At 41.9% G+C, this 14,622-nt stretch overlaps 2 protein-coding genes across 2 annotated transcripts in view; both read left to right on the forward strand.

The window, feature by feature from the left end:
- The window catches only part of LOC124129264 (transmembrane protein 128-like), a 92,267-nt gene extending 80,195 nt beyond the window's left edge, over positions 1–12,072 (forward strand). Inside the window, exon 4 of the mRNA XM_048393249.1 lies at positions 10,605–12,072. Within this exon, the coding sequence (XP_048249206.1) occupies positions 10,605–10,704 (100 nt within the window). The 3' untranslated portion in view covers positions 10,705–12,072. The remainder of the gene's footprint in view (positions 1–10,604) is intronic.
- On the forward strand, positions 11,196–13,639 carry LOC124138132 (serine/arginine repetitive matrix protein 1-like). Its single transcript, XM_046504669.2, has 2 exons — positions 11,196–11,294; positions 12,587–13,639. The coding sequence occupies exons 1-2, from the start codon at positions 11,196–11,198 to the stop codon at positions 13,637–13,639; spliced, it is 1,152 nt and encodes a 383-aa protein (XP_046360625.2).
- Positions 13,640–14,622: the final 983 nt, after the last annotated feature.

The following is a 14,622-nucleotide window of genomic DNA, read 5'->3' on the forward strand; positions in this document are numbered from 1 at the left end:
GGTGGAGGACGGAACGTGGCGACAGTGACACGTGTGGCTCAATTACAGCACATTCCCACCCCTGCAAGGTATCAATTTCCCACCAGATGAAATTCACTAATCTAATTGTGTCGACGATGGAGGGTGATATATTGGCTGCAGAGTGGGCCCAGAGCATGATGGGTATTAGTTATCGTACCAATGATTGCCACCAGGGGGAGCTAGCTTGCTGAGCACTACAGCATTAATCAGGTTACACACCTCCTTCATCCCATCTTGTACATCCCTGCTCTGCTTCCCCTTGTAATTCCTGATTAATTCGGTGGAGGTGGATTACATCTGATATTATTCTCCGGGCTGTCTTGACAGTCAGGTGTTGTTTCATCCAGGTTTGTCATTTGACAGCAGTCAGAAGTTTATTTCCTGGAAAATTGACAACTTAGGAAGTCACATGCGAAATGAACACTCTGTAGACCTTTCTTCTGACGGGTCTGGAAATTACAGCGGGACTTTATTATTGATGTAGACCAGGGCTTCATCATATGCCAGCATGAGGGACGGAAACTGAAAACAAACAAAAATATAACTTTTGATAAGATACATGTGTTTTTGTCTGTTCAAAGTTGTTGATATCTCCGAAACTGTGAAGACAAACTGTGAAGACAAACTGTGAAGACAAACTGCTTGTATGTTTTCCAAAGTAGAAGTGATATCATTAAACAGAAGTCCATGGAACTTTTTCGTAATTGAACTAGAGGCTGACTTTAAATATATCTGCATTGGGCATGTGTTTCCGAAGCTAGAAGTGATGTTATTTGACTGGATATGATGTGATTAGAGCAGAAATGGGGTTCCTCATTATGATGGCTAGAGGCATGGTACATTGATCCTGTTGGTTGTCGTAGGCAGATGTTTCCTGAACCGAAGGAAAGGTGTCACCCTGGAAGTGCATGGTCGTATGTAATCATGATGGGGCGTTGTAGAAATGGCTGCTTCTGTGTGTGCTAAGGTCGAAACGATACACCGATATTCTGATGCATCGCGATACTTAACCAACGATACGATACACGATATATGTGGGTCTATTTATCAATACGGAACGCACATCTTAGTACAGTGTTTCCTCACTATTGCACCCTTCAATATAGCGCTAACTCTGTTATGAAGCGTGGTAACGCATGGCTCCCAAACCTCACTTACATTTTAATAAGCTCAAGTTTTTTCACTGACACATTGTTTTCCCCATCACAAAAAACAGACGTAACACCGGAAATACGAGTAAACAAATCCTAACTAAGTACACAATTTAATCACATTATTATGCTATCTGATATTAAAAATGTGTTCATTGTATATCTGGACTTTATTCAAAATTTCATTCAATATTGTTTACATTAATTTCTGGGAAATCGTATATTGAGTGATCAGTAGATCTCACAACTCACAACCATGCCTTGAAAACAACTTTAATTGCCAGAGAATTATATACATATACATATGTATTATAAATACCATACTTTGAATCGTCAAAAAACATATTTGTGGCAATTTTACTATTATATGTAAACATAACATTTTTGCAATCAAAATACATGTTGCGCAGAAAGTCCCTTCGGTGACTGGTTAAATTGTTCCAAACGTAAAAATATCCTGCAGTAGCAATCACCTCTACCAAACTGCTACGCTTATAGTTCTTATAATCTTAAATATATAAAGCTGCAAATTAAGTAACATGACATTGGAATATATTATTCCTGATAAAACAATAATTTCAGATACAATTTCTTCGGACCATTTCATCAAAATTCTTTGAAGTTGTATCACTGGGTACTTTTTAACTAAATCACTGGTAGATTGGGAGAACACGTGTATACAGCTGATTGCTCTTTCTGGCTTAGTTTACGAGACAATACGCACGGTAATCTTAATCTCTGCATATAAAACAACGCCTATGAGAGCAGGAAATAGAATTTTAATGGTAAGTCATCGAGGGGTATCACTGTTTTCTGATAATGTTGACATTTTAATTTTTCTGAAAAAGAACCTGAAGTTGAACTATTCAGACTGAAGTACATTGATTATTTTCTGATGTTTGAAATTAGAAGTTTTCTGCTGTTTTGAAATTTGACATGTTTTGACGGAAAAGTAAGAGAAAATTCCACTATGAAGCTTAACAAGTAGTCTTGTTATTATTAAATAATTTTGACTTCCAAAATCATGAAAGGGTCCAATCCTGACATGCTAGATGCCTTGAAAGTCAATCAATGCTGGAGTACTGTTTTTTTTATCATTGTGTATTGAGATACATATCGTATCGTATGTTTTTTTTGGTTTCAGAACGCCGGTATGTTTTTTCGGGTTTTAGAACACCGGTATGTTTTTTCGGGTTTTAGAACGCTGGTATGTTTTTTCGGGTTTTAGAACGCTGGTATGTTTTTTCGGGTTTTAGAACGCTGGTATGTTTTTTCGGGTTTTAGAACGCTGGTATGTTTTTTCGGGTTTTAGAACGCTGGTATGTTTTTTCGGGAGAACAATCAGCTTGGCATTCAGCCTGATGAAATATGAGCTCGCAAACAGTGGACCCTGTTCCCCTAGCGTCACCTGACCTTTTTGAACGTTTAGTCACTTAGTCATGTTTATGGACTAACATCTTCAAAAGTTATATCTATAAATAAGGCGGAATTGTGTCATTAGACCAGGGAAAGACATCTCTTATAAATTCCAGCCTTCTATTGCTTTGGCAAAAACGTATGGGGCGGGATGACTGTAACAGCACAATAGGGAAATCATTACGAAATATACGAACCGACAAAAAACCTGGTTATGTTTAATCCTTTATTGGATGCTTTCCCGAAAAAACATACCAGTTTTGAAAACCCTATTTTCATTACGATTAAATACAATCTGGTTGTCCTCTCGAGAAAACCTGTCGGCCGTGCTTAGGATATGCTGCAATGAAAAGCAGTATATGAAGCTTGTAGACTACTGGTTAGAGGTTTGGGGATTTTGTTTTTGCAAACTTTATCTTTTGAAGTTGTCTTAACCCCAACACAAGGAATCTCTGACTAGATTATCTCTTTGAAGTAAATGGCAATTCTAATCCTAGAGAGGGAGGTGAATAATTCACACCAGTCTCATGTGTGGCTGAAGGGGATCGCTTCCCTTCCCTGTTGCCAGCCGATCTACAGGCTTTGTTCATTACCACTTCCAGGGACCATCGGGCTCACCAGGAGCCAATCACCACCTCTTGACAAAGACAAGCCTTTTTGCATGTACGTTTTTTTACATACGGGGAAACATACATACATTCTTCATCGGCTGTGGTAGGAATTATTTAATGCCTAACTTTCACCTGATTGATTTCTGAAGAAAAGCGTGTTAAGTTGGTGAAGAGGGTGTTCATTGTTGGTTAAGTGGACTGAGCTCCGTCTTACTTCATCTGCACTCGATCACTACAGCGACAGGGAAATAGAAAAATGGTGGACTTTGTGCACCTCAGGCCATAATAAAATAAATATTAGATTTTCATCTGCATTTAAGTTTTTTTTAAGTCCAGAGGCATTTTATTTTTCTGTTTTGTTTAAGATAACATTAGCTGTTCAAGGCACCTGTGAATATAAACTGTGGAAGGATGTGATTCATGTGAATGTCTGAGACTGGGTGGTCTGAGACAGGATGGTATGAGACAGGGTGGTCAGAGACAGGATGGTATGAGACAGGATGGTATGAGACAAGATGGTATGAGACAGGGTGGTCTGAGACAGGGTGGTCTGCGACAGGATGGTATGAGACAGGGTGGTCTAGGACAGGGTGGTCTGAGACAGGATGGTATGAGACAAGATGGTATGAGACAAGATGGTATGAGACAGGGTGGTCTGAGACAGTGTGGTCTGAGACAGGGTGGTCTGAGACAGGATGGTATGAGACAGGGTGGCCTGAGACAGGGTGGTCTGAGACCAGTGGTCAGAGACAGGATGGTATGAGACAGGATGGTATGAGACAGGGTGCTCTGAGACAGGGTGGTCTGAGACCGGTGGTCAGAGACAGGATGGTATGAGACAGGGTGGTCAGAGACAGGATGGTATGAGACAGGATGGTCTGAGACAGGATGGTTTGAGACAGGGTGGTCTGAGACAGGGTGGTCAGAGACAGGATGGTATGAGACAGGGTGGTTAGAGACAGGGTGGTCTGAGACAGGATGGTATGAGACAGGGTGGTCAGAGACAGGATGGTATGAGACAGGATGGTATGAGACAGGGTGGTTAGAGACAGGGTGGTATGAGACAGGGTGGTATGAGACAGGGTGGTTAGAGACAGGGTGGTCTGAGACAGGGTGGTCAGAGACAGGGTGGTCTGAGACTGGGTGGTCTGAGACAGGATAGTATGAGACAGGGTGGTCTGAGAAAGGGTGGTCAAGCTATGCAGCAAGTCTTTCTGTCAAGTGATGTAGCAAGTCTTTGAGTCAAGTGATGTAGCAAGTCTTAATGTCATGTGATGCAGCAAGTCTTTGAGTCAAGTGATGTAGCAAGTCTTAATGTCAAGTGATGCAGCAAGTCTTTATGTCAAGTAATGCAGCAAGTCTTTACGTCAAGTAATGCAGCAAGTCTTTGAGTCAAGTGATGTAGCAAGTCTTTGAGTCAAGTGATGCAGCAAGTCTTAATGTCAAGTGATGCAGCAAGTCTTTATGTCAAGTAATGCAGCAAGTCTTTATGTCAAGTAATGCAGCAAGTCTTTATGTCAAGTAAGGCAGCAAGTCTTTATGTCAAGTAATGCAGCAAGTCTTTATGACAAGTAATGCAGCAAGTCTGTATGTCAAGTGATGCAGCAAGTCTTTATGTCAAGTAATGCAGCAAGTCTTTATGTCAAGTAATGCAGCAAGTCTTTATGACAAGTAATGAAGCAAGTCTTTATGTAAAGTGATGCAGCAAGTCTTTATGTCAAGTGATGCAGCAAGTCTTTATGTCAAGTAATGCAGCAAGTCTTTATGTCAAGTAATGCAGCAAGTCTTTATGTCAAGTAATGCAGCAAGTCTTTGAGTCAAGTAACGTAGCAAGTCTTTATGTCAAGTAATGCAGCAAGTCTTTATGTCAAGTAATGCAGCAAGTCTTTATGACAAGTAATGAAGCAAGTCTTTGAGTCATATGATGCAGCAAGTCTTTATGTCAAGTGATGCAGGAAGTCTTTGAGTCAAGTGATGCAGCAAGTCTTTATGTAAAGTGATGCAGCAAGTCTTTATGTCAAGTAATGCAGCAAGTCTTTATGACAAGTAATGAAGCAAGTCTTTGAGTCATATGATGCAGCAAGTCTTTATGTCAAGTGATGCAGGAAGTCTTTGAGTCAAGTGATGCAGCAAGTCTTTATGTAAAGTGATGCAGCAAGTCTTTATGTCAAGTGATGCAGCAAGTCTTTATGCCAAGTAATGCAGCAAGTCTTTATGACAAGTAATGAAGCAAGTCTTTGAGTCATATGATGCAGCAAGTCTTTATGTCAAGTGATGCAGGAAGTCTTTGAGTCAAGTGATGCAGCAAGTCTTTATGTAAAGTGATGCAGCAAGTCTTTATGTAAAGTAATGCAGCAAGTCTTTATGCCAAGTAATGCAGCAAGTCTTTATGCCAAGTAATGCAGCAAGTCTTTATGTAAAGTGATGCAGCAAGTCTTTATGTCAAGTAATGCAGCAAGTTTTTATGTCAAGTAATGCAGCAAGTCTTTGAGTCAAGTGATGCAGCAAGTCTTTATGTAAAGTGATGCAGCAAGTCTTTATGTCAAGTGATGCAGGAAGTCTTTGAGTCAAGTAATGCAGCAAGTCTTTATGACAAGTAATGCAGCAAGTCTTTATGTAAAGTGATGCAGCAAGTCTTTATGTCAAGTAATGCAGCAAGTCTTTATGCCAAGTAATGCAGCAAGTCTTTATGCCAAGTGATGCAGCAAGTCTTTATGTAAAGTGATGCAGCAAGTCTTTATGTCAAGTAATGCAGCAAGTCTTTATGCCAAGTAATGCAGCAAGTCTTTATGTAAAGTGATGCAGCAAGTCTTTATGTCAAGTAATGCAGCAAGTCTTTATGCCAAGTAATGCAGCAAGTCTTTATGTAAAGTGATGCAGCAAGTCTTTGAGTCATATGATGCAGCAAGTCTTTATGTAAAGTGATGCAGCAAGTCTTTATGCCAAGTAATGCAGCAAGTCTTTATGCCAAGTAATGCAGCAAGTCTTTATGTAAAGTGATGCAGCAAGTCTTTATGTCAAGTAATGCAGCAAGTCTTTATGCCAAGTAATGCAGCAAGTCTTTATGCCAAGTAATGCAGCAAGTCTTTATGTAAAGTGATGCAGCAAGTCTTTATGTCAAGTAATGCAGCAAGTCTTTATGTCAAGTAATGCAGCAAGTCTTTATGTAAAGTGATGCAGCAAGTCTTTATGTCAAGATATGCAGCAAGTTTTTATGTCAAGTAATGCAGCAAGTCTTTGAGTCAAGTGATGCAGCAAGTCTTTATGTCAAGTGATGCAGGAAGTCTTTGAGTCAAGTGATGCAGCAAGTCTGTATGTAAAGTGATGCAGCAAGTCTTTATGCCAAGTAATGCAGCAAGTCTTTATGTCAAGTGATGCAGGAAGTCTTTGAGTCAAGTGATGCAGCAAGTCTTTATGTAAAGTGATGCAGCAAGTCTTTATGCCAAGTAATGCAGCAAGTCTTTATGTAAAGTGATGCAGCAAGTCTTTGAGTCAAGTGATGCAGCAAGTCTTTATGTAAAGTGATGCAGCAAGTCTTTATGCCAAGTAATGCAGCAAGTCTTTATGTAAAGTGATGCAGGAAGTCTTTGAGTCAAGTGATGCAGCAAGTCTTTATGTCAAGTGATGCAGGAAGTCTTTGAGTCAAGTGATGCAGCAAGTCTTTGAGTCAAGTAATGCAGCAAGTGTTTGAGTCAAGTGATGCAGCAAGTCTTTATGTAAAGTGATGCAGGAAGTCTTTGAGTCAAGTGATGCAGCAAGTCTTTGAGTCAAGTAATGCAGCAAGTGTTTGAGTCAAGTGATGCAGCAAGTCTTTATGTAAAGTGATGCAGCAAGTCTTTGAGTCAAGTAATGCAGCAAGTCCTAAGTTTTATTGTCTGACGCTGATTCCCTGCAGAGAAATGTTTAATGATTTCAGGTTCACTCCTCTCAGCTGGAAGGTGAATTTATCCTTGCCATGGGAACTGGTAAAACGTTGTTAGAAATAAAAACCTGTTCGGTTTTAGTTTACAGCTAAAAATCTCCGTGTGCAATCATGTCAAGAAAATGAAAGAGTATCAAATGTGAATTTAGTGAATTATAGGGTTAGACTTGGTGGTAAGGTCTGTAATATAGCCGGCGATGTCTCCACTAACAGTGCCAGGAGACAGCCTCATAGCACATCCTCAGCACGTATCTATCACGAGCGCGGCCGCGCGGCCACACTGACAGTCTGACACTAACAAGCTCCATGATCTAGCGGGTCTCAGCTCATGGTCGTTACTGGCGAATCATGTCATCAACAGTTAAAACAAACCACTCACTTTCACCTTAAGTTAAGACTTTAGCACTTTCTTGCAAGCGAAGTTTCACCAAGTGTCAATGAAGATGTTTCTGGTTGGTAAACATGTTTGCTGAAAAGTAGGAGGTGTATATGAGTTCATGGTCCGTGTATAGAGGGTGTTTAGTATCTGTGTGTCTGTCAGTGGTATGCATGAGGCTGCTGGAGGTGTTCCTCTACAAGGGGTGGGGCTGACATGTGAGAGTAGGTGGGGCTGTCTGACACATGTAGTAGGAGGTGGGGCTGTGTGACACATGTGGGGGGATGGGGGTTGGGCTGTCTGACACATGTAGTAGGAGGTGGGGCTGTGTGACACATGTGGGGGGATGGGGGTTGGGCTGTCTGACACATGTAGTAGGAGGTGGGGCTGTGTGACACATGTTGGGGGATGGGGGTTGGGCTGTCTGTGTCACATGTAGGAGGGGGTGGGGCTGTGTGACACATGTAGTAGGAGGTGGGGCTGTGTGTCACATGTGGGAGGGGATGGGGCTGTGTGACACATGTAAGATGTGGGGCTGCCTGACACATGTGGGAGGAGGTGGGCTGTGTGACATATGTACAAGGGGGTGGGGCTGTCTGGTACATGTAGGAGGAGGTGGGGCTATCTGGCACATTTAGGGGTAGGGGGTGGGGCTGACATATGTAGGAGGAGGTGGGGCTGTCTGGCACATGTAGCGGGGAGGGGCTGTCTGACAGATGTAGGAGGGGTTGGGGGTTTCTGACACATGTAGGAGGGAGTAATTAAATTTGGGACATGTGTAGTAACATGTGTAGTCAGTAGTGGATCAACATAATTTGTCCGTTTTTTGTGAAATTATAAATTTTGACCTTGATTTGACATTTGCACTTTGACCATACTGAAAACTCAAATTTCTTATGGCTGCTGCATGGCCTTTTGTTCTGAAAATGGATGGGGCGTGGGTGGCCCAGTGATCTAAGGTGCAGAGTTGCGTCCCTTGGACACGCCAGAAACCTATGCTTGTGTTCTAATCCCGGTTCGCCCCAATTATGTTTCTAGGTTTGTCAGCACCATACCCGTGCTCATGGGTTTCACTGAAGTGGTAAACATCTGAGACCTGCATCACCTCTGGCTTTCCTCCCACATTTAGCTGACACGCCGCGATTTAACTGGAATACTGTTAAAAGCAGCCTTAAACCCAACTCACTCACTCACTCACTCACTCAGTGTATGCTATCAACTGTTTTGACTTTGATCTCGATAGTCCCATCTCCTCTATCTATTTAAAGGAGCACTGGTTGTTCCCTTTGTTAGTGTTTTTTCCCTGTGAGTACCTTGAGGATATGCAACACAACTGACCCTGACAAGAGACTGGGCTACTGTCTGCAAGGACAGCTAAATAAACTTGGAGGCAATATTTGTTTTACTCATTTTTGAACACTAATTGGTTAACCGTGCCCTATACAGATTTGACAAAGGGCGCATGTTAATTAATTTCTTCAGCCTAATCAAACAGACAAAAAGAACATCAGTGAGTGAAAGCATCAGGACTTCCCATGTGAGACTTCACAATGTTATAACTTTGTAACAAATGTGAAATGTGTATCCAAGTATACCCACTTCGTCAATTTATTGCCAATATGTGGAAAACTGTATATCATTGTTTCATGTGCCTTGGCAGTATTATATTTCATCCCAGCATCTGTGAGTTCGTGCGGACGTATTATGGGTGAGGTAGTGTGGTTGTATGATGTGTGGTTGTATTCCCAGATGTGATGTATGTGTCTCGCAGCAGTCTCCTGTCCGACTGTTTATATCCGAATTTCACCAGCAGCTGCAACCTTAATTAATGTCCAACCGGGGCCAAGTTGGAACACACCAGATATATTGGTTTGCAGTGAAACAGTGGCAGTCTCAGCATGCTCATTTTCAATCTGCATAGTTAACATTGATTTGTGTCTACATGGTGAGTCATGAAGGGAAATGATGTGGAACTTTCTGCAAATCAAATTGAATTTTCAATGAATTCTCCATCACTTGGAGACCAAATAGTTTGACTGTTAAGATACATTAGCATAGCAGTTCATGGGCATGAGTGTATAGTGCTGCTGAAGCTGACCTGATAGAAGTATAGCTCACCGTGCTTCATGTTACTTGTGTAGTTGTAATATGTAACTCTCACAGGTGGAAGGTGAATCCTCAGTAGATAGCTCACCTTGCTTCATGTAACTTGTGTGGTTGTAATATGTAGGTGTGACAGGTGGAAGCTTAAATACTCAGTCCATAGCTCACCTTGCTTCATGTAACTTGTGTGTTTGTAATATGTAACTCTCACAGGTGGAAGGTGAATCCTCAGTAGGTAGCTCACCTTGCTTCATGTAACTTGTGTGGATGTAAAATGTAACTGTTACAGGTGGAAGGTTTAATACTCCATCCATAGCTCACCTTGCTTCATGTAACTTGTGTGGTTGTAATATGTAACTGTTACAGGTGGTATGTTAAATACTCAGTCCATAGCTCACCTCGCTTCATGCAACTTGTGTGACATGTAGATGTAACTAGGTTACTTCAGAAGTTGAAGGAATTAAAAGCAGATAATTTTCATACATTATTTTTATTTGTTGAAAGTTAGTACTGAAAAAAATTAGGGAGGACTGGTCATTTTTAAAGTTGAACGTCCAGCATGACTGGCAGTTTCAATAGCCAGCAGGAACACTAGTACTGAATGTTCAAGTCTGCTATTTACACTTTATATATGTTTAAGTCTGCTATTCACAGTTGATATCGGGGGCACGGGTGGCCCAGTCGTCTAAGGCGCCGCGATTCGCTGTGCAGAGTTGCGTCCCTTGGGCCCGCCAGAAACCTATGATTGTGGGTTTCGAATCCCGGTTCGCCCCGATTATGTTTCTAGGTTTGTTAGCACCATACCCGTGCTCGTGGGTTTCACCGAAGTGGTAAACGTCTGAGACCTGCATCACTTCGGGCTTTCCTCACACATTAAGCTGACACGCCACGATATAACTGGAATACTGTTAAAAGCGGCGTTAAACCCAACTCACTCACTCACTCGGGGTTGATATCTGTATGTTTCAAGTCTGTTATTGCTACACAGTTGATGTCTGTTTCAGTCTGTCGGTGGGGCTGTGGCCGGTGTGGGGTCTCCTGACAGTCCCGATCCTCTTCACCATGTTCATGAGCTTTGTCGTCTTCATTGCGATGTTTGGATGAAAGGTGGCATGCTGCATCAGTGGATGCGACGTTGTTGGCTGTGTGTGTTAATGGCAGCAATACAGACCCAGTCCATTGGGGGCATGTGTAATTGGCAAGCAATCAGAGCAGGCAGAGTTTGGAAGTCACCAGGGCTCGAGGAGCTGGCAAGACTCGTATGGTAATGACAGTTGACAGTGCAGGTGACACACATCAAGTGGCCTCACTTGGGATGCACAACAGCTCCTCGGATGGACATTGCTGACATTAATATTCAGAAACCGACAACTGGTGCAGGAGGACGACATATTGATGCACGGCTTGTTTTGTATCTGTACCCTTGGAAGCTCTTTCAGATGTCCAATACTGAACACAGCATATCTATTTTATATTTTATCTACCAAGGCAATATGGATAGTGAATGATGATGATTTTTTGATGATAATGAAAATGCTTGGTTTTTTTTGCATGGATGAGGTTATGGCTAAAGAAAGTACATTGGTGATTTGGGCATGGATGTGGTTATGGCTAGAGAAGTGCATGAGTTATTTTTTGGCATGGATGAGGTTATGGCTAAAGAAGTGCATGAGTTATTTTTGGGCATGGATGAGGTATAATGGCTAAAGAAAGTGCATGAGTTATTTTTGGGCATGGATGGGGTTATGGCTAAAGAAATTGCATGAGTTATTTTTGGGCATGGAAGAGGTTATGGCTAAAGAAGTGCATGACTTATTTTTGGGCATGGAAGAGGTTATGGCTAAAGAAATTGCATGAGTTATTTTTGGGAAGGATGGGGTTATGGCTAAAGAAAGAGCATGAGTTATTTTTGGGAAGGATGGGGTTATGGCTAAAGAAAGTGCATGAGTTATTTTTGAGCATGGAAGAGGTTGTGGCTTAAGAAAGTACATGGGTGATATCAACAGTGATTTGTTCTTGAATCAAGTGAAGGATATCAATTCTCCTGTGGATGGTCAGTCAGAAATTTGCGGCGTTATTTCTTTCTCACATGTGTGTTAAAGTATTGTCAGGTTACTTTATAACCAGGGGAAGGATGGGGATTAGAGTTCAAGAGTGGGTTATGATGGAATAAACTGGGACCAACTTAAGGTCTTGTGTTTTTATGTTTAAAATGTTGGTCCTATCCTTTACGGTTCATTGTGAGTCAATGCATGATGGGAAACCGCTTGTGATTGTGAGAGTTTTATTAATATATGTGTCATAATATCTGGGTTATATGCCCTCTGTTTTCTAATCCTGTTTCCATAAAGGATGGAATAAATGCATGATTTTTATTTATTATGACATGAACCCCTTGATATGGTAATGTTTCTTTTATGTTTATGTGCTTGTTGTAACTTTCATGGAATAAAATATTCTTTAACATTTAAAGATGTTATTTTTATCCCCTAACATAAAAAGGGGGTATTGTGATGAACATGTCCATCCCCAGCTGCTTGTCCAAATGTTATCATTTCATTAAGAGGCGAGAAATCTAAATGAATTCAATATTTCTTCATGAAGATTTACACACTTAGAAGCATGAGCTGTTTGCCATGTGGAACAGTGTTGGAGCTGCCTGCGCTGACAGCAGTGTTTTCAAGTGTGTGGGTGAATGTTGTTTAATGCTGAGGCCAGCAATGTTCCAGATATGTCGCAGCAACTGTAATTAACAGAGTCTGGAACAGGCAAACAAGTGAACATGAACAAGATCCATACCATCACTGATTTGAAAACATCTACACTTATCAACCAAAACTCAAGGGTATAAATAGCTGTGACATAATTATATTTTATTCAAAATCAACATTTTTCAATTCTTCTTATGCACTGATAAGTAATTGATTGCTAAATGTGAAGATTGAACTAATGTTTCGTCATTGGATTCAATGTTTGTGTTTGGAAGAGCTACCCATTTACACCTCCAGAGGAGCTACCCAAGTACACCCCCAGAAAAGCTACATGTACACCTAAAGAAGAGCAATACACCCAAACCTCCAGAAGAGCTACACATGTCGACCTCAAGAAGAGCAACACACCCACACCTCAAGAAGAGCAACACGAGAACATCCCAAGAAGAGCTACACACCCACACCTCAAGAAGAGCAACACACCCACACCTCAAGAAGAGCAACACACCCACACCTCAAGAAGAGCAACACACCCACACCTCAAGAAGAGCAACACACCCACACCTCAAGAAGAGCAACACACCCACACATCAAAAAGAGCAACACATCCACGCCTCAAGAAGAGCAACACACCCACACCTCAAGAAAAGCAACACATCCACGCCTCAAGAAGAGCAACACACCCACACATCAAAAAGAGCAACACACGAACACCTCAAGAAGAGCAACACGAGAACATCCCAAGAAGAGCTACACACCCACACCTCAAGAAGAGCAACACACCCACACCTCAAGAAGAGCAACACACCCACACCTCAAGAAGAGCTACACACGAACATCCCAAGAAGAGCAACACACCCACACCCCAAGAAGAGCTACACGCGAACATCTTAAGAAGACCAACACACCCACACCTCAAGAAGAGCAACACACCCACACCTCAAGAAGAGCAACACACCCACGCCTCAAGAAGAGCTACACACCCACACATCAAGAAGAGCAACACACGAACACCTCAAGGAGAGCAACACACGAACACCTCAAGGAGAGCAACACGAACATCCCAAGAAGAGCAGCACACCCACACCTCAAGAAGAGCAGCACATCCACACTTCAAGAAGAGCTACACACCCACACATCAAGAAGAGCAACACACCCACACCTCAAGAAGAGCAACATACCCACACCTCAAGAAGAGCTACACACCCACACCTCAAGAAGGGCACCCACACCTCAAGAAGGGCAACACACGAACATCCCAAGAAGAGCAGCACACCAACACCCAAAGAAGAGCTACACGCGAACACCTCAAGAAGAGCAACACATGAACATCCCAAAAAGAGCAACACACCCACACCTCAAGAAGAGCTACACACGATATTTACAGAAATGAATTCATGACTTTTTCTTACAATTAAAAAGTTCAGTCAGTATAATCTGCCTGATATTTCAGTTAATTTGAAATAAATGATTGAAAATTTCAGTCACTTTACAAATTGACAGACTTTACGTTGACTGTAACACATCCTTAGAACGCCTGTAACATTTAATGCCACAATTCAGCCTGACATCTAGACGCCTGCCGAGTTACGACAGTTCACGCGGAAGGTATGCTATAACGCCAAACATAACACTTCCACGCAAACAGAGCTGGAGGCCAACGTTGCCACGCTAACGATATCGGATTAATGTGCTATATTGATATAAGTCTCTCGGAAAGAAGTTACTGAAGTCTATTTCAACTTGAAGATTTCTTCATCGCCTGTGACGTCCGCGAATGCACATGAACTCCCACGCACCGCCATCGGCGACCGCCTCTCACGTGTGCCAAGTTTGTAAATAGCTGCGGGCACTCTGTCAAGTGTTTTGCGTTATTTTTCAAAAGCATTTCCCAATTTCACGACGAGTTCATGTTAAATTGTATTGTGGGGTTCTCACCTTAAGCTGTGACTCGGCTTGAGGAGGATGCTGATTCCCAGATTACCAAGCCCTTCCATGTACTCCGGCATTAATACCTTCTCCTCGTGTTGAGGATGCCAGCTGAGCCCTTCACGCCAAGACCTCAGATCTGAGGGCGTGTGTTTGTGATAACGTTGCACGTTTTAGTGTAAGGTGTTAGTTTTTTTAATTTAGAACAGAAGATTATTTGGTATTATTTCGAATGGCGTAACCTCATTTGTTTAATCTGTACTACTCTAAACAAGTTAAGGAACACCCATAATTGAAAGGCTGTGTGTTGCAATTCCCATCCATGACAGATTAACTATACCCTTTGAGTAAATAATGTCATAAATGCAAAATGCTTCATCTG

This window comes from Haliotis rufescens, unplaced genomic scaffold (genome assembly GCF_023055435.1).
Source record: "Haliotis rufescens isolate VD_foot unplaced genomic scaffold, xgHalRufe1.0.p SCAF_12, whole genome shotgun sequence".
NCBI classification, from domain to species: Eukaryota; Metazoa; Mollusca; class Gastropoda; order Lepetellida; family Haliotidae; genus Haliotis; species Haliotis rufescens.